This window comes from Bipolaris maydis (assembly GCF_028858645.1).
Source record: "Bipolaris maydis strain C4 unplaced genomic scaffold PSV08scaffold_1, whole genome shotgun sequence".
NCBI classification, from domain to species: Eukaryota; Fungi; Ascomycota; class Dothideomycetes; order Pleosporales; family Pleosporaceae; genus Bipolaris; species Bipolaris maydis.
The window spans coordinates 3,498,071-3,514,924 of record NW_027093857.1 but is presented as its reverse complement, the minus strand read 5'-3'; the positions used below and the strand labels follow the sequence as shown (position 1 = coordinate 3,514,924).

The 16,854-nt window shown below is 50.4% G+C and overlaps 6 protein-coding genes across 6 annotated transcripts; 2 read left to right on the top strand and 4 right to left on the bottom strand.

Moving 5' to 3' along the window:
* Positions 1-1,861: 1,861 nt before the first annotated feature.
* Positions 1,862-3,651, bottom strand: PSV08DRAFT_367755 (Aldehyde/histidinol dehydrogenase; the record flags this gene model as incomplete). The annotated part of the gene is made up of 2 exons (XM_014220112.1): positions 1,862-2,034; positions 2,085-3,651. 2 exons carry the CDS (start codon positions 3,649-3,651, stop codon positions 1,862-1,864), a joined length of 1,740 nt encoding a protein of 579 aa, XP_014075587.1.
* A 306-nt stretch (positions 3,652-3,957) lies between these two features.
* Positions 3,958-5,160, top strand: PSV08DRAFT_214794 (uncharacterized protein; the record flags this gene model as incomplete). Its single annotated transcript, XM_014220111.1, has 1 exon — positions 3,958-5,160. The coding sequence occupies exon 1, from the start codon at positions 4,189-4,191 to the stop codon at positions 5,158-5,160; it is 972 nt and encodes a 323-aa protein (XP_014075586.1). The 5' UTR covers positions 3,958-4,188.
* Positions 5,161-5,919: 759 nt separating this feature from the next.
* Positions 5,920-8,707, bottom strand: PSV08DRAFT_377027 (FAD-linked oxidoreductase-like protein; the record flags this gene model as incomplete). Its single annotated transcript, XM_014220110.2, has 2 exons — positions 5,920-6,846; positions 7,587-8,707. 2 exons carry the CDS (start codon positions 8,705-8,707, stop codon positions 5,949-5,951), a joined length of 2,019 nt encoding a protein of 672 aa, XP_014075585.1. The 3' UTR covers positions 5,920-5,948.
* A 1,320-nt stretch (positions 8,708-10,027) lies between these two features.
* PSV08DRAFT_214787 (uncharacterized protein) lies at positions 10,028-11,637 on the bottom strand (the record flags this gene model as incomplete). The annotated part of the gene is made up of 3 exons (XM_014220108.1): positions 10,028-10,093; positions 10,917-11,451; positions 11,501-11,637. 3 exons carry the CDS (start codon positions 11,635-11,637, stop codon positions 10,028-10,030), a joined length of 738 nt encoding a protein of 245 aa, XP_014075583.1.
* Positions 11,638-12,141: 504 nt separating this feature from the next.
* On the top strand, positions 12,142-13,589 carry PSV08DRAFT_398457 (FAD dependent oxidoreductase; the record flags this gene model as incomplete). Its single annotated transcript, XM_014220107.1, has 2 exons — positions 12,142-12,351; positions 12,423-13,589. 2 exons carry the CDS (start codon positions 12,142-12,144, stop codon positions 13,524-13,526), a joined length of 1,314 nt encoding a protein of 437 aa, XP_014075582.1. The 3' UTR covers positions 13,527-13,589.
* Positions 13,590-13,801: 212 nt separating this feature from the next.
* Positions 13,802-16,604, bottom strand: PSV08DRAFT_406916 (uncharacterized protein; the record flags this gene model as incomplete). Its single annotated transcript, XM_014220106.1, has 9 exons — positions 13,802-14,370; positions 14,424-14,604; positions 14,727-14,902; positions 14,992-15,265; positions 15,316-15,704; positions 15,795-16,098; positions 16,138-16,246; positions 16,370-16,423; positions 16,537-16,604. The coding sequence occupies 9 exons, from the start codon at positions 16,602-16,604 to the stop codon at positions 13,841-13,843; spliced, it is 2,085 nt and encodes a 694-aa protein (XP_014075581.1). The 3' UTR covers positions 13,802-13,840.
* Positions 16,605-16,854: the final 250 nt, after the last annotated feature.

Here is a 16,854-nt window from a genome sequence, read left to right as displayed (position 1 = left end):
CCTTTGGAGGGCCAGAAGGATGCAAGGGGTCAAAGGAAAAGTGATGACCATGCATGAAAGGGTTAATAGAGACCTGGCAAGAGTCAGTGTAGGGCGTTGAGGCACGTGACGTGCCATCTCGCTAAGAAAGGATAAATAGGATAGTAGGACTAAGTGTAATAGGTATGAGAATAGGTTGGATTTCATTGTTACTGTCAGGGACTGGGCTAACTATCGGGCTGGGCAGATAGTTAGGCAGCTGAGGATATTTACTATCCTGTGCAGAGTATCATCAGAACGCTGATCATGTAAGGGTGTATAGTAGCAGCGAGCAATACTCCGAGAAATGTAAGATTGATTCATGCCCTTCTATGTCTATCCTTGGGCTTCTTCTTATACAAGCCGGCAGAGGCGTACCATGGGACCGCCATCTCAACGGCCTCGCAGCGCTCTGGTAGCGAAGGGTCTTCGCCAGAACCGTTGAGGGTTTATTCCAAGGTACCCCTGGCCCTGCGCGCCAGCGACCCTCTGTCGAGTCGTCGTGGCGTCATACTCTTACATAGGGGTTCTTAGAGAAGGTTAGTCAATAGTACTAATAAAAAGAGCGATAGTATAGTTATTAATGCGTTCTCTAATATTAAATAGGGATGTAGTAGGAGGACGAGTGCTAGAGAATAGACGTACACTAGACTGGCTAATTTATATATATCGTGTGAGTATGCTGGGCGTTTAGAAGAAAAAGTATCCTATTATACTACACGTGCCAGCACGCGAGGATTGACATTAATTGAAGAAAAAAGAAAACGAAAACCCTCACCTCAGCCTAGGGCGCGTGTAACTCGTGGTCACAACCTTCGATGCTCCACCAAAAAAGAAAAACTCTCCAGCGGGGAATTGAACCCCGGTCTCCCGCGTATTGTCAGATGACAAGCGGAAATACTGACCACTATACTACTGAAGATGATTGATGGTAGATTTCACTTTTTTGCAATTAATGAGTGGAGTATGCATAGCCACAGCAACTTATTGCTGGAGATATCATCTGTGCCCCACACAAACCCTTTATCTCGTTTTGATGATCACAATCCCGTCCGCTAGATGACTAAGAACTTTGCACTCAGCCAATGACTTGGCGCAACATTTACCCTGCTTCCCCCCAAGTCGTTGTCGCCTTGATGTTATTTCACTGTTTAGTATTTGTGGCTGACACAGCTGAGATCCATTCGATCTAATTCAAGAAGTTCCCTGCGTGGCGAAAGTTGCATTAACTTTGTTCCAACACTATGGCGAACTTCCCCGCCCGAGTCGCTTGGCAGCTGAGACTCCATTTATTTATAAAAGCAACGATGATTCTACCGAATGTACTCCGTCTATACTGGTCAACACGAGTTCTCTTTCACGTTTTCAAACTCGAGTGGACTCTTAGTGTTCTTGTCAAGATTACTTCCGATTTTCACGAGACCAACTAAGCGCACAATTAGCAAATTCGCCAACGGTGCTCGAACAGGATAAGGCTGGGGATAGATGGAGCCACATGCTCAAACAGAGGGATCGGTCTGCGAGAATTGCAAAGATATCAAGCGGGAACTCCCTACAAATAATGACATTTTGTGGAAATTTCCTATCAACCTGAGACAAATTATAGAAAAAGGTAGAAAATATGGCCCAGGATTCCGTTGTTCCTACCCAAGACTGTCGCCCCAGTAATGCTCAATCTCAAAAGGAAGATAGGAATACAAGTTGACGCAATTGGATCTTATAGCGCCAGTTCAGGTGAGTTTTTATTGATAAAAGAACACAAAGAAGAACGCCCCAAATGCATCATTCGCTCATCGACAATCTCGTCTAAGCTAAGCATCTCTCATAACCTAGAAAAACCCACCTACTTGTTGGATGGATACCAGAAGTCAGTCTGCGGGAAGAACTCTTCTTTGATAAGGCGCGGCGTCGTAAAGCGGAGCAGCGTATTGGGGCTGCCCGCCTTGTCGTTCGTCCCAGACGCGCGGCTGCCGCCAAAGCTCTGCTGCCCGGTGAGTGCGGCTGTAGTCTTGCAGTCTGCATAATCTTAGCTGTTTATCGTGTACATGAGTACCTGGACGACCTACTGATATAGAAATTTCCCGCAGAGTACCGCAGCGTATCCTCTGCCTCGCGTATTGCTGCGCGCGAGTTGGCAAACACCGCACCAGTGAGTGCGAATCCGCCGCCCGCTTGGTCAACCTTTTCGAGAATTGCCGGCCACTGCGCATCGGGGTAGACGTGAATTACTAACACAGGCCCGAAGATCTCATAGTTGAAGAGCTTGTGGTCGGGCGAGTCGGCGATGTACACGGTAGGCTTGACGTAGAAGCCTTCCGTGTCGTCGTAGGTGCCACCTGCGAGTAGCTTGAGTGAGGGGTCCTTGTTGCTCTCGTCGATGACGGCTTTGATCTTCTCAAAGGAGTTGCGGTGGATCACAGGGCCCATAAAGGCAGCGAGGTCCTTGTGCGGGTTGCCCTGGGTGATAATCTTTACGTCGGCGAGAAAGGCCTCGAGGAACTCGTTGGATCGGGATTTAGGGAGGTAGAGGCGTGATGTGGCAGAGCACTTCTGGCCCTGGTACTCGAAAGAACCGCGGATGGTGTGCTTGACGGCTGATAGGATGTCGGCAGTTGGGTGGATGAGGGTAAAGTTTTTGCCAGAGGTCTCGCCGACGAGACGGGGGAACTCGCGGTAGGTGTGTTTGCCAATCTCCTGGCCGACCTTGGCCTGCAATTTGCGGAAAACATCTGAAGAGCCTACGAAGCCGAGACCAGCAAAGTCACGGTGGTTTAGGATGACGTCGTTGATCTCCTCTGGATCGCCGGGGATAAACTGGATGACATCTGGGGGAAGACCAGCCTCGAGGAGAATCTCGTAAACAATCTGGCTGGCGTAGACGTTGGAGGGAGAAGGTTTCCATAGTACTACATTACCCATAATGGCAGGTCCAGAAATTAAGTTGCCACCAATGGCAGTGAAGTTGAATGGCGAGACGGCGTACACGAAACCCTCGAGCGGTCGGTAGTCCAGACGAGACCACATACCGTCAGAACCACGGTAGGGTTGCCTGCCAAGGAGTTCCGCAGCGTAGTTGGTGTTGAGACGGAAGAAGTCAGCTAGCTCAGCAGCAGCATCGACCTCGCCCTGCCATATGTTCTTGCCCTGGCCAAGCATGGTGGCAGCGATAAGTTTATAGCGGTACTTCCTGGAGACGAGCTCTGCAGCCTTGATGAAGATGGCGGCACGGTCCACAAAGGGAGTGTCTTGCCATGACTTCTTCGCCTTGAGTGCGGCGTCAATTGCAGCCGAAACTTGGTCCTTGGAAGTCAAGGGATTGTTGGTGAAGACAGTCTTGTGATCTGCAGGCAGGACCTGGTCCCATGACTTGCTCGACTGTTGAGCAATACCATTGATGAAGATGTTGGACTTGAGGGGAATCTGCGCCTGGAGCTCCTTCAGAGCCTTTTCAATCTCAGCCCGTTCAGGCGAGCCCTTCTCGTAGTTTGGATTGGGCTCGTTCCGCTCTGGGGGAAGCTGGAACGGAAGCGTAGCACTGCCCGTGGTCTTTGTGCGGATTTGGGTGTTGCGGCCCACATGAAGAGCAGCGGTCCTCGAGGCAGCAGGCCTTAAGCGTAAAAGTAAAGTAGACATGATGGGCGTGTATATGGATTGGACGCTGTGAGCAGCGCCCCGCCCTTGAAGTATTCCATTGTTGGCCAGCAAATGCACTCCAAGCCGAAGTCGCAGCAACAGTTTCCCACGATACGGGATCAGAGCCGGCGTAGAACACACCCCTCTCATTCAATAATGGATGGCGCACCATGCTCCGTGCGCCAAGCTGCTCGTCGGTACTACTAGGAAACACAGGCATGCATCTGCGGCCCGTGCGCGATCGGGAGAGCAACCGTAGTAGCGCGTGGAATATATGCGAGCATGCATGCGAGACTGTGGAGCATCGCCTTTACCCCCAACTGTCGTCCTTCCGGCAGGCATGCCGAACATGGTCAACGTCCACGATGGCTGCGAGAACGCGGACGGCGATGCTGCGGAAAATTCGCCGTGTGCAGAGAGGAGCAGCTGGCACTGACCGTCGCCTTTTGTAGATGAGTTCCCGCCGTTTACAACCCTCGAATCCACCCTGTTTCTGCTCCTCACCTTGAATGTCCATGTCGTCTCCCATCTGAACCCATGCCGAGTATTGTGCCTCCCAGCGGCGTCTGGTGCCCTGCTGTTACCTTTTTCAATCCAGATACCGACGAGCTCGCACTTGATGCCCAGGCGCGCTACTTCCACTACCTATCGACGACGGGCCTCGCTGGGCTCGTGATCCTGGGCACGAATGCAGAGACGTTTCTCTTGACGCGTGAAGAGCGCAAAGAGCTCGTCATAACGGCAAGGCGTGCGGTCGGCCCGCACTTCCCCCTCATGGTAGGCGTAGGCGGACATTCTACACGTCAAGTTCTTCAATACATCGCCGACGCAGCCGACGCAGCCGCCAACTCTGTGCTTCTGCTCCCGCCCGCCTACTTTGGAGCTGCAACGACACCACAGGTTGTAGAGGCCTTTTACGACGATGTTGCCAAGAGGAGCCCGTTGCCCATCGTCATCTACAACTTTCCTGGCGTGTGCAATGGCGTAGACCTCCAGTCCGACCTGATCGCCAACTTAGCCCAGCGACACTCCAACATTGTCGGTGTCAAGCTGACTTGCGGCTCTGTCGCCAAAATCACCCGTCTGGCAGCTGTCCTCCCAAAGGAGCGCTTCGCAGTCTTTGGTGACCAGTCTGATTTCATCTTAGGCGGCCTAACCTCTGGGTCCAGTGGCTGCATTGCCGCGTTCACCAACGTCTTCCCTAGAACCATTGCGCACATCTACAAGCTGCACCAGCAGGGTCGGAACGATGAGGCCCTGGCATTGCACCAAAAGGCTGCATTAGCTGAGCAGCTTATCAAGGCCGGCATTGCTGCGACCAAGTACGCGGCTGCGATACACAGCGCCAAATACGCGGGAATCGACAATGCTGTGGAGCTGCTGAGACCACGCAAGCCCTACTTTGAGCCTGCACCTGCTATCAGAGAGAAAGTCATGTCTACAATGGCTGAAGTGGCTAGGATCGAACAGAGCTTAGGTTCGTACCCAAACCTCTCTGCTCGATTGTAGCGACCCTGCCTTCTTTCATGTCATTCTCGCTTGCTGATTGTTTTTCTCGTCGTTTCTTTCCCGACATACCTGCTAGCTAGACAAATCTTAGGGCGTGTTTAGCTGCGGACTCTACGCTGAGAACTTGGCCTAACTCAACCCCAAACCAGCTTGCGGATAGCCTTATTTTCATCCTCAGAAATTGTCCACTGAAGTCAGGCATTAATACAATACATTGCGTTTAGCGCAGTTTTCTATACGATCTCTCAATTAAATACTCTATTTGATTATCTCTCTCTATCTACGCCTCGACTATTAGTCCTACACTATGACAGAGAACTCAGTCGAAAACCAAAGAGTTAGAGTTATCATGCCTAACAACAAGCTCGTCGCACTCGCCTCCTATAGTAAGACAATGCAGGAGTAGGAGGTAATGACATGGCTTCACTGCAGCTTGCTTGAAGATTATAGCCCCACTGTTATTTGTTTTTAAGAAAGCTTGAGCAGTTTCTAACCTAAGGATTGACTATTTAAGTGCAAGTAAAAGAGGCAAATGAAAGCTTGAAACTAGACTTGAGGTTCAGACTAGATTCTTGTTTTTAATGTTCTTTCTTTGTATTGTTGTTTTATCGTATGCCTACTTATCCTTGTGCAGTTTCACGTCGCATGTGGCTTGAGAGTCTTTTGAATAAGAGAAAAACGTGGTTCAACTAGTGAAAAATGGCAAGCCATTCTCATATACAAAGCGAGGGCTCAACACCCCCTACCCATTTTTGGGATCATTCCTCATTCTTCTAACTCTCAGCCACTCACTGCCTACCCGTATTCTCCCTCGTATCATTAACATGCAGCCCTTCCCTCTCGCTGCCCATCAAACGTGCAAGCGTGACTGCCTCCCTCAGCGCTTTTCCTAACGCGCCCCTCACCCCCATCTCCTCCATAACCATAATCCCCCCAATCGTGCACCCCTCCGGACTCGTCCCCATATCCCGCAACTCCCCTGGCTGAATTCCACTCTGCAACATCTCCGCCGAGCCCCGCATGCTCTGGTATATCATCTCTTGCGCAGATTTTCTAGGGACACCCACTGCAACAGACGCATCAATAAAGGCGTCGCAGATGATGGCCCAGAAGGCGGGTGTCGAGCCACCCACGGCAGATGCGGGAGCCATGAGTTTCGGAGCGAGCTGCACCGTGCGGCCGAGCTGGTTAAAGATGGCTTCGCAAGTTTTGATGTGCTTGTGAGGCATGTCTGGATCTGGGTCTTCGATGGCGGTGAGCGATTGGGAGACCTGCGCCGCCACGTTGGGAAGGGTGCGGAGGACCCATGTTCTCTCATCTATGCTTCGTGATCCTTGGGCAGAGGAGATGACCTTTTGTAGGCTTTCGCGCGACCAACCTGCGGCAATACTGATAAGAAGTTTGCCCCTGAGACCCGCTGCGACGCCGTCGTCCTTTAGAGTTGCTTCAACGTCTGCGGGATGCACGCCTAGAATCACGACTGAGGCATCTGAGACTGCATGTGCGTTCTGGTTGCGAGAGATGACAAGTTTCCCAGACTCTTTCTCCTTGGGAAAGCGCTTTGCTAACCGTTCTTCCGATGCAGCACTGTATACACAGGCTATGAAATGCGTGAAATGGACTTCGGAGCCTTCTGAGGCCTCGATCAAACTTTTCAATATGGATGTTCCTAGATTGCCTAGGGTTCTATGTGAGATGGTGATTTTACCGTTGGGGTCTTATAATCTACCGCAGCCAAGAATGCACAGAGTAGGGCCAGCCATGTTGTTCTTGTATTATCGTTTGGTACGTTTCTACAAATGAGGAGAAATAATACTTTACGCAAGTTCGGTGATACGTTTTGTATATCGTTTCTGCTGAGAGCCGACGTTACCCTTCGGCCGAAGTCGCAACGGCTGCCTCGCCGATTGGGTGTTCCTGCCCCACATCGTGATACGTTGTTATCGTTCATGACACCATCGATCCGCAGAGATGGTGATGCCTAGCAATGTGTATCGATGAGTCAGACGCTGTCTGTATCTAAAGAGGTGGATGTCTTTCCAGGAACATAGATATTCATGGTAACCTCTTGGTTTGGGGATATCCAGCCCGAGTCGCTTGAAGACATAGGGCCCAACATTTCCGTGCTTGCGAGACAGTCTCAAGATCGACCTACAACGTACGGCTGTGTATAGCTGCTCAGAGACGGGAATGAGTCGGAGGGAAGAGAAACACTGCTGATTACAACACCCACAAAGATCTGGGAAACAAACGAATATCAATCTTATGACTTTATTCATGCTGTTTCATGTGCTTACAGCGTGGAAACTGTCTCCTACACTCTCCTAAGTCCCATCCGTCTCCAGAACTCCTTCTTCAATGCATCGAACTCATCCTTGGTCCTCAACACCGCATCCCGATTCTCTACCGCTCTCTGCAAAAGATACGCCACGCAATCCCCCATGCTCCCCCAAGTTGAGCACTTGAAAACATCTGGTGCCTTTCCATCTGCGCACTGTTCTTTCAGAAGCGAAAAACCAACCTCATCCGACATACCATGCAGCTGTGCGAAGGCAACCGGCACTGTAGGCAATCCACTCTTTTCCCGCTGCACGTGCAATCGCTGTGCCGTGATGACGCTCTTCTTGTTGTGGCTAGCAAGGAGTAGGTTGAGCGCCGGGAACGGTCGCGAGACACCAAAATCCCAGAGCTTCTGCTGGAGGGCACCCTCCATGATGCCGTTGTACGCTGCGTTAGTGTCCTCCTTTGTATTATGGATCACAGAACGGTCGTCAGACGAAATGTAAGCGCCTCGAACGAGCTTCAAGCCGAGCGTGAAGCCATCTTTCTCTGCCTCAGCGAGATGCTGCTGGAGATACCTGGGTTGGTTCTTTAGGTACGCCTGATATGTGTTGTAGATGACGACTTTGGGCTCACGATTGAACTTGCGCATCAGCTCGAGCGACGTGCGAGCGATGCCTTTCTGGAAGTACTGCGACTCGGCGTCGACGATGATCTGGATTCCGCGTTCCTTGCACCTGGTTTCAATCTCGTCGAGGGCATCCATCATCTGCTGTGGCGGCAGCTCGCCTCTGTGGAAGGCCTCTCCCACCGCGGGCCCGCCACCGGTAGTCTTGAGTGCGAGGATGTCGCCTTTATCGATCATGTCGACCGTGGCGAGCGTTCCTACGCGCCACTCTTCGATCACGGGATCATGTGCTGATACGGTCTCTGCTTTTGCTGCTTGTTCAGCGTGGAAGCTCGATGCTTTGCTCTTGTGGTCGAACACCATCTCTTTGGCGTATGTGAGGATGGTTCCTTTAAAACCGAGGTCTTTCAAAGACTTGCAGCAAGCCTTCGTCTCTTGCTTCGACTCTCCCGCACAAAACTGGTTGTAGAAAGTCTTCTTGAGGATTCCATGGAGGACGGGATTCCGATCCACGTTGAAAAGGTAGCTCCTGCCTGGTTTCGCGAAGAATGACAACAATTTCAAGGAGGGTATCAAAAGGTATCTCTTAGAAGATATGGTGGCTATGGAAAAAGATCGAAGGAACATCTGAAGAGGCATCTTTGCTCTCATGATTTTGTCAGTGGAGGTTTTTGAGTTGTTCCCACTGCTTGTGCAGGCCAAGAACGAGGGGCCATAATCACACTTACAATGGTGCATCTGATGCTGCTACCTCTCGAGGCAATACTTTTGTCGTCCGCGATATTGTTTTCGTATCATTGCTCATTCCTGTGTGTGCTCCGACACTCCTGGTCGGCGGAATGACACCAGTGTGCCACCGAACCTGGAGGTAAGATACAGTGGCCAAGCTATCCTTTGCCAATCTCCTTGTGGTCACCACACCGATACTATATGGTAGCATTGTTATTCCGGGTAGCGTCTCTTAGTTGAGCGAAGAAACGTTCAATCAGCAAGGTAGCCTAGAGACCAAATGGCGGACCATTACCATTAAATAACCATCTTCATGTACTTGCTGTATACCCCACCAAGCCATACACAGGCACCTCGAAACGACAGCCCCGCATCTGCTTCTCCAGCGAGATCTGTGCTTCCGTAGACAAAATAGGCTAACCCATGAGCAACTTATGCTCCTCCCGATAATTAGTCATACAACGGACAGGCAGCCGATTCGCAGAGCGCCGCGTTTTAGCATATACGTGTAGTGCGTGATCGATAACGGAATAATGATCCGGGCGGTTACTCTTGTTTCTAGCCCTGTAGAAGCCGATGGTAGCCTTCTGGAACCGACTATCGAATCGTCTGGGCTTTGGCGGAGCATCTAGTATGCAACGAACACTGAAGCGAATGAATCGATATTGAGAAGCTCCATTGGCTTTATTGGTGCCTGAAGCTTGAGATGGCTGCCCAGTTTCGAATATCCTAGTGCTCTTGGTATGCATCCCTAGCTTGGCTACTAGCACACTGGTAATCATACCTGTTCCATTGCCTAATGCGGCTTGCTCTTACGCGATATACACTTGGTACTACAGTCACTCGTCAAAAGTTTCGCATAGCTAGCCCCACCCACCCCACTAACTACCAACCTCACCACCACTTTGAGTGCCCACCACCACTCCACCACTGCACCAATTCGAGCGCTGAGTGTAGAAAAAGATGGTGCGCGGTCCAAATATGACAATGTATCAGCGAGACATTACAATTAGGATGTTGCAGGGGGGTGCAACGCTCTCAGAAGTCGCGACCAAGTTTGGACGCGCGCCATCCACTATCCACCGACTACTATATGTAAAGTTCTCCACCACCACTACCACGTGCGATAGGCCTCGATCCGGCCGACCAAGTATACTATTGGCTCTTCAGAAGAAGATTAAATATTAAGCTATACGTGCGACGCTAAAAAATACTATATAAAAAGCTTGCCTAAGTAGCTTTTATAATGCGACCTGATGGCACCTCTTCGAAGCCTCCTAGCCACAGTACATTATACTAGACACTCCGCAGTTAGAATCTACGCAAATTTTGCTATAAACGCATATAATAATTCTACCTATAATATAACGATTACAGCATAGCAGAGGAAGAGTAGAATATCTTTTGTAAGGTTCTAAAAGACTGCTGGCGGCATATACCGCGCAGCATTGAGGCTATAATTGGCTCAATGCCGCGCCGTCTAGCAGCTTGTCGAGCTGTAAAAGGCTGGCAAACCAAATACTAGTATCCAGGAATAAAATCTATTTGTCAGATTTCAAAAATATATTGTTTTGGTAGAGATTTTGGTGGTAGAGTTATGTTGGGTGAGTTTTGGTGAGGGTGGGGATTCGGAGGAGTTTGTGAAACTTTCGACTTAGTACTGTAGAATGATCTGCTACTGCCGCCTTTGAATGTTCTTTATCCTCGGTTTTCTATGTGTGCTTCATATCTGAGCCACTCACCAAGAATGAAGGTGCATAAACACAAAAACAATGTAACACAGTCGTAGTTCCAAATATTTGCTGTTCTAGAAAGTGCCTATCTAGAAGCTGGATGTTGGCCACAAAACACAACGGTTGTTTAACCGCCGTCCCCAAATATTATCAACATTCAATCCGAACCCTCACAACCTCTCTGCCCTCATACCACCATCCTCTACTACCCCCCTAAACCACCCCCTCAACCCTGTATTCACAATTCCCCCCACCCCAAACGCTGGCACAATTCTCACACACCGCACGGCCGTCGTCCCTGCTAATCCTCTTTGTATCCGCTTCGCCCGTTTCCCTCTCTCTCTCTTTCCAGGAATTGAAAACAAGTCCAGCCCCAGAAGATGCACAGGCGTCGCCGCTAGTTGCGACAGGACTGGCATCAGCAGCTGCGCCACCGCCATTTGCGCCGCGGGATCGGCGATGGGGATGCGGTGTGTGAGCATGGGCGGGAGGGTGAAGGAGCCCAGGATGGTAATGGCGTCGCGAGCGAGGAAAGTTGCGGCTACAGCTTTGGGGAATTTGGTGGGAGATCGAGGAGGAAGTGGTGGTTTAGTTTGAGGCGTATTCGCGGGTCCCGGGGGCCGCCCGCCGAACGTTTGCACGAAGCAAATGTCTTTGCAGACCCCGAGTGGAACGTTGACGGTGCACGTCGCGATGAAGATGAGTGAATTGGCAAGGAATTCGGGGGACTTGTTCATGGAGATGCTAGTGAGGGTGTTCATGCTGTTGGCAGTAGTGTAGGTGGCTGCATAGAGCATCCACATGTAGATGAAGGGTTTTGCAGCAAAGAATGACTTTGGGTAGCGGATGGTGCAGAGTAGGTTTTCTTTCAGGGCGGTTGAGAGGGGCCGCGTGGTTGAGGAGACATTTTCGACGACAGCTCTATGAGAGGTTACAATATGAAAATGGAGAAGTGTGAAAGGGGATCCACCTGTCTATCGCCGTGAGAATGGGCGATATGAGTGTAGCCGAGAGAAAAGCTGCAGAAACATCACCGGCTAGGTAGCTAGGAAGTCGACTGTTTCGCCAGCCTCGAGTGATGCTCTGAGTTTCGACAAGCTCCGTCATGAGAGCAGTGATGAAGCGAAGAAAGGCCAGCTTCCCCAATTCCAACTATATCCAATCGCCCAAGTCTACGTGTATGTGACGCGGACCAAAATGATCACAGGCTGATGTGTTGAGCTTCCGGTCAATTGCCCGATCTCGTATTCATTGCCTTGTTCCAGAAGCGCATTTTGGCCTCCGTTAACGGTATGCTATCATGCGATCAATATGGAGCTATACGGCAAGAATTCCGTCAGTTGTTCAATGCATCTGCATCATGATAGACAATACATCGGCAGGCCTCCCGTAGGGCACCAGCTCGCATTGCCCCACCACCAGCGCTAATTCCCCGTAGTTGCATATCGTCAGTCCCTACGTATTCCGATAATTCCGATGCCGGCCAAGAATCGCTTGATTGTAGTTGGGATTGTTGCAACATCGCTTCGCTACGTGTTGTTTACAAAGTAGGGACATCTCTGCGACACATTCCTGCACCGCAGTTTCATTGAATAGTTACAGCTACTCAAAATGACCCTTCCTGGGAGCGAACCTATTGCTATTATTGGCGGCGGTGCATTTGGTCTATCCACAGCGCTCGAGCTTTCAAGAAACGGATACACCAACATCACTGTTTTCGAGAAGGACGAAGAGATTCCTTCGCGTTGGTCCGCTGCAAACGATCTCAACAAGATTGCACGAGCAGAGTATGAGGACGACTGGTACACTGATCTTGCAATCGTATGCCTCCCCCTCACATTGGGTTTGCTAAAAAAAAAAAGAAAAACAGCCCCATCTAACTCAGGAATCAGGAAGCAATGAAAGAATGGCAAACACCCTTCTACGCCCCCTACTTCCACCGTGTCGGCTTTCTAAACTGCTGCTCGGAAGCTGCTCCCCAAAAAGCCATCGACACAATGGAGCGGTTTAAAGCAGCGGCAGAGCGCAGCTCCGTCATAAAGCCTTTCGTCCGTAAGGTTAGTGACCGTAAAGATCTCCTTCAAGCATGCTGGCAGTTCACTGGTGCTTTTCCCGGATGGAGAGGCTATATAAACACATATGACGGCTATGTGCACTCTGCGAATGCGCTGCGTGGTGTTTATCGTGCTGCGAGGTCTAACGGTGTGAGGTTTTTCCTCGGCGAGAAGGTCGGCGCGGTTGAGGAAGTTGTTTACGAGAGCACCAGTCGGGGAAGGCGGGGCACTGGTGTACGAACCCAGGATGGTCGCGTGCACCCTGCATCCCTCATTGTTGTTGCAGTAGGAGCAGCTGCACACAAGATTCTGCCCGAGCTGAGCACCAATGTCTCAGCAAAGTCGTGGTCTGTCGGCCATGTACGCCTCACTGACGACGAGACTGCGGCGCTCCGCGGTATTCCCGTTGTATATGCCCGTGATTTAGGCTTCTTCTTCGAGCCAGACCCGAAGACGAACCTCCTCAAGCTATGCCCGATGGGCGGCGGCTATATCAACACGGATCCTTCAAGTGGTGTGTCGAAAGCGCCGGAAGAAGTCAACCGCTTTGTACCGTACGAGGATGAGCTCAAGATGAAGGAGCTCCTCCGTCAGACACTGCCACACCTTGCAGACCGACCATTGGTCAAGAAGTCACTGTGCTGGTTCGCTGATACCGATGACTCGGATTTCATCATCGACTACGTGCCCAAGACATCGGCTTCGGTTATGGTCATGACCGGCGATTCCGGTCATGGTTTCAAGATGTTCCCTATCGTAGGTCGTTGGGTGCGTGACCTGTTGAACGCGTCGGGCGGACAGCAGCCGATCAAGAGGTGGCGGTGGAGGGAACCGAAGCCTGTCAATGGCGAGACGATTGAAGAAGCCGACGTGAGCTGGCGAGTGGGAGATGTCAGAGAGCTCCGCGATCTGTCGGAGCAACCAGTCAGGGCGAAGTTGTAGTGTTGTGGGTTCATGGTTGGATAGCCCAGATTGGAGCGCGAATTAGACTATCCGTTTTATTTCTGAAAATTGACTGTCGAGGTTAACATGACTGAGAAATCCTTGCTTGTGACAAATGTGCCGAAACAAACCAAAGGTTTTCCCTGCAGAGCCTGCTCTGTGTCATCTTACGACACGCCACATCTCTTATGGTTCATTTCTGTATTGTTTGTCGTTTGGATGCACCATGAGCCGAACACTGGCAAGAATATCCCAAGACTTTGTTACTTAACTCGCACCGTTTTCATGAACTCCCAGATCGATATAAGAACATTCTAGATGTGATGCTCATGTGGATCCACCATTTGATATATATCCATAGTCGCGAGCATATTGAACCAATCAGTCGTACCCAGATCCATTGACTCCGCCACAGCAAGAATCTGCTCTGCAGTCAAATCGTCGCCGAATCCGCTACTCTCGTCGCTAAATGCAGTGTACATTCCCATAGCTTCGGGATTCATCATGGTCCGCGTCGATTGCATGTCGGAGGGCATCGAGTTTTCATGTGGTGGTGATTGGTTCTGACCCACGGGTTGCTGTTGTTGAGGTAGAAGAAGTGCCGGGTATTGCTGGCAAGTCCGGTTTGCAGAGTACTCAGAGAGCAGTTCCTCCAGTTTACGCAACTCAGCAGCCCTGAATTTGGCAATTTTGTTCCCGTTTGATATCATGGTATCGAGGAAAGCAAAGGCCTTGTTTATCCAGGCTGAACTGTTTTCGGAAAGGGTATCATCGACGAATCGTATCAAGACAAGAACCATTGTGGACACAAAGAGGGAGTCAAGGTCCCATGGAAGAAAAGTCTCTATTAAATCTGTCAGTTTTGATGGACTTCTCAATATGATACATTAGTTATACCTAACAAGTCCTGCTCTTGCAGGCTCTCAAGGATGTTGAGAATCTTCTGTGAAGCATCCAGCGACATGCTTAGAAGAGGCCTGATCTTGCGAGACGATAGCAGCGGTCCCACCTCTTTTGGAGACTCGAACACTTTCTTCAGACAACAAAACAGTAGTGGTCTCGTTGTTACAACGATTGTCTACGCAAAATGATCAGCGGGAAACCCAGTGTAGAAGTTCCATTGAGTTCAGACATGCATGTACGGTACGATAAACTAGGTAGATATTACGTTCACGCAGCATACATGGAGTATTAACGTACCTGATAGTACATTAGATGCAGATGTGCAGGCATTCTTGATATACCACCGAGCCGCTCGTCGGAATGCAAAGGGAAGGAATTTCGTAGCTCCTCTGCGATCGCTGCCATGTCGTAGAGCAGAGCCTTGATACTAATGACAAACTTCTTACGAAGCCAACCTTTCGGGCCATAAACGCCTACGTATTGTTAGCCTGGAACGAATCTATGCCCGATTTGATCGCCATCGTGTTGGATAATATCAGTGACCAGAGCTCAGCCGACTTACTCCTCGCTATATCCGCGTATATACGCGCGAGCCTGATCTGCATCTTCAGCGCTGCTGTCCGCTGAACAGAGCCAGGAAAGTGTGTGAGCTGGCACGTTATCTCATCGTCCCGTATGGACTGCGGTACGCCCATCTGCGAACTCATCTGCCTGTCAAGAATATAGATGGACCACCAGATCTTGCGACATCGCTGAACGAACGCTTCTCCTAGTTCTGAAACTGGCATGTCCGTGTGCATACCCTCTGCTAATGCTATTCGCATCGCTTGGCCTATCTTGATGGTACTCAGTGATTGTGACAAATTTGTAAGCAGGCAAAGCTTACTGTTACATGTGCGGCGTTGCGCGAGTCTAGTGCTTGCAGATAGAGAGCGATACCGCATAGTATCTCTGATGCCAAGAGTGGTTCTCGGCACAATCGGCTGGTATCAGGTAGTAGCTGAAGAGCGTGTACGAAGAAATCGGCTCCAGGCGGCTTAGATGCTTGGTGTTTGCGTTGTACAAGTGTCCTTCCAAAGGCAATGATTAGTAGAAACTGAACATACCACAAGCCGCCCTGAAGCTTGTTGGGTTCTGCATTCCCGTAGAACGCATACATCTTGGCGTTGAACTCTTCTTCATCAAACAAATGTACCAACTGACCACAATGGAACTTGACAGCATTGACAAGAAATATGGCGTAGTCGATACTTGGAATGACAGGAGCATTTGTCTCTAGCAGACTACGAGTGCCGTCCTGGGAATGGTATGCAAGTCAGCAAGGTACACAAGGCCAAGGCCTTCAATATATCAAGTTATGACAACTTAACCAAGGAAGATCGTACGCCGACCCATCGAACAGGAAGTCTGTTCCGGGCAGAGGGGTTCTGCGGATATGCTGATGAACTACATTCAGCACCTGGCCATGAAAAGACCAATTGGAGGAGGTCCCCAAGTAGAATGCCCTCCCGGATGAAGCGGCCATGAACTTCGAGGGCGATTCAAGCAAAGGGTTTGTCAATTCATGGCTTTCCCCATTCCCCTGATCTGTCTTTGGAGAGTTGTCCCGCGTCTCTGTAGGACTCGATCGAGAGGTCTCCCGCGGTTCATGGTCACCACCACGAGGGGGCTGGAGAGATTGTTCCCGGCGGAAGCTGCCAGCCTGAACTTGATGCTCGCCATGCTCTCGAGATTCACGGACCAAGCCAGGGGTAGTTTCTCTGTGGTTCAGCCTTCGCTCCAAACGAGCGACTTTTTGTTGCAGGTCAGAAAGGTAACTATTAATTCGTCAGTTTGTAGATTGCCATTGCATTCCAAAAGGCGAAATAGGTTTCTGATTCGGGACAGATAGCGGAATCGTGCCTGTTGATCTCACCAAAATTAAACAAGGCCTGACTCACCCCTGCGTGACCAGCACCTTATTGTCCCGATCATCAAAAACACAACTCAAGTTCCTCTTGATACAGTTTGTACAAGGCTCCGGTCCCGAGCACTTGATCTTCTGCCGTCGACACCGTGAGCACCTTCACTGATAAGCGATTGCACGTCTATCGGAAGGGTTCCCTACGCGTTGGAAGATCGCTTAGAAGCGCGTCGCTGTTCGCTCGAGTTGGACATCGTCTGCATTGCAGTCATAAAGGTGTCACATGGCTAGCTGCAGCAATGCAACGAACTCACGATATACAGCTATAGGCAGCGTGGGCTGAGATGAGGTCAAGCGTCAGGTTACGAGATGGCAATTTGCGGGAAGTTCAACGCTAGTGGAACGTGGTAGAACGTAGCCGTCTAGCGACTCATTCTTTAATCTGAGCTTTCTACATGTGTTCTCCGTTTCCTTCAACAAACGCTCCCTCACGAGAGGCCCTTCGAATTCACACGTCATCTG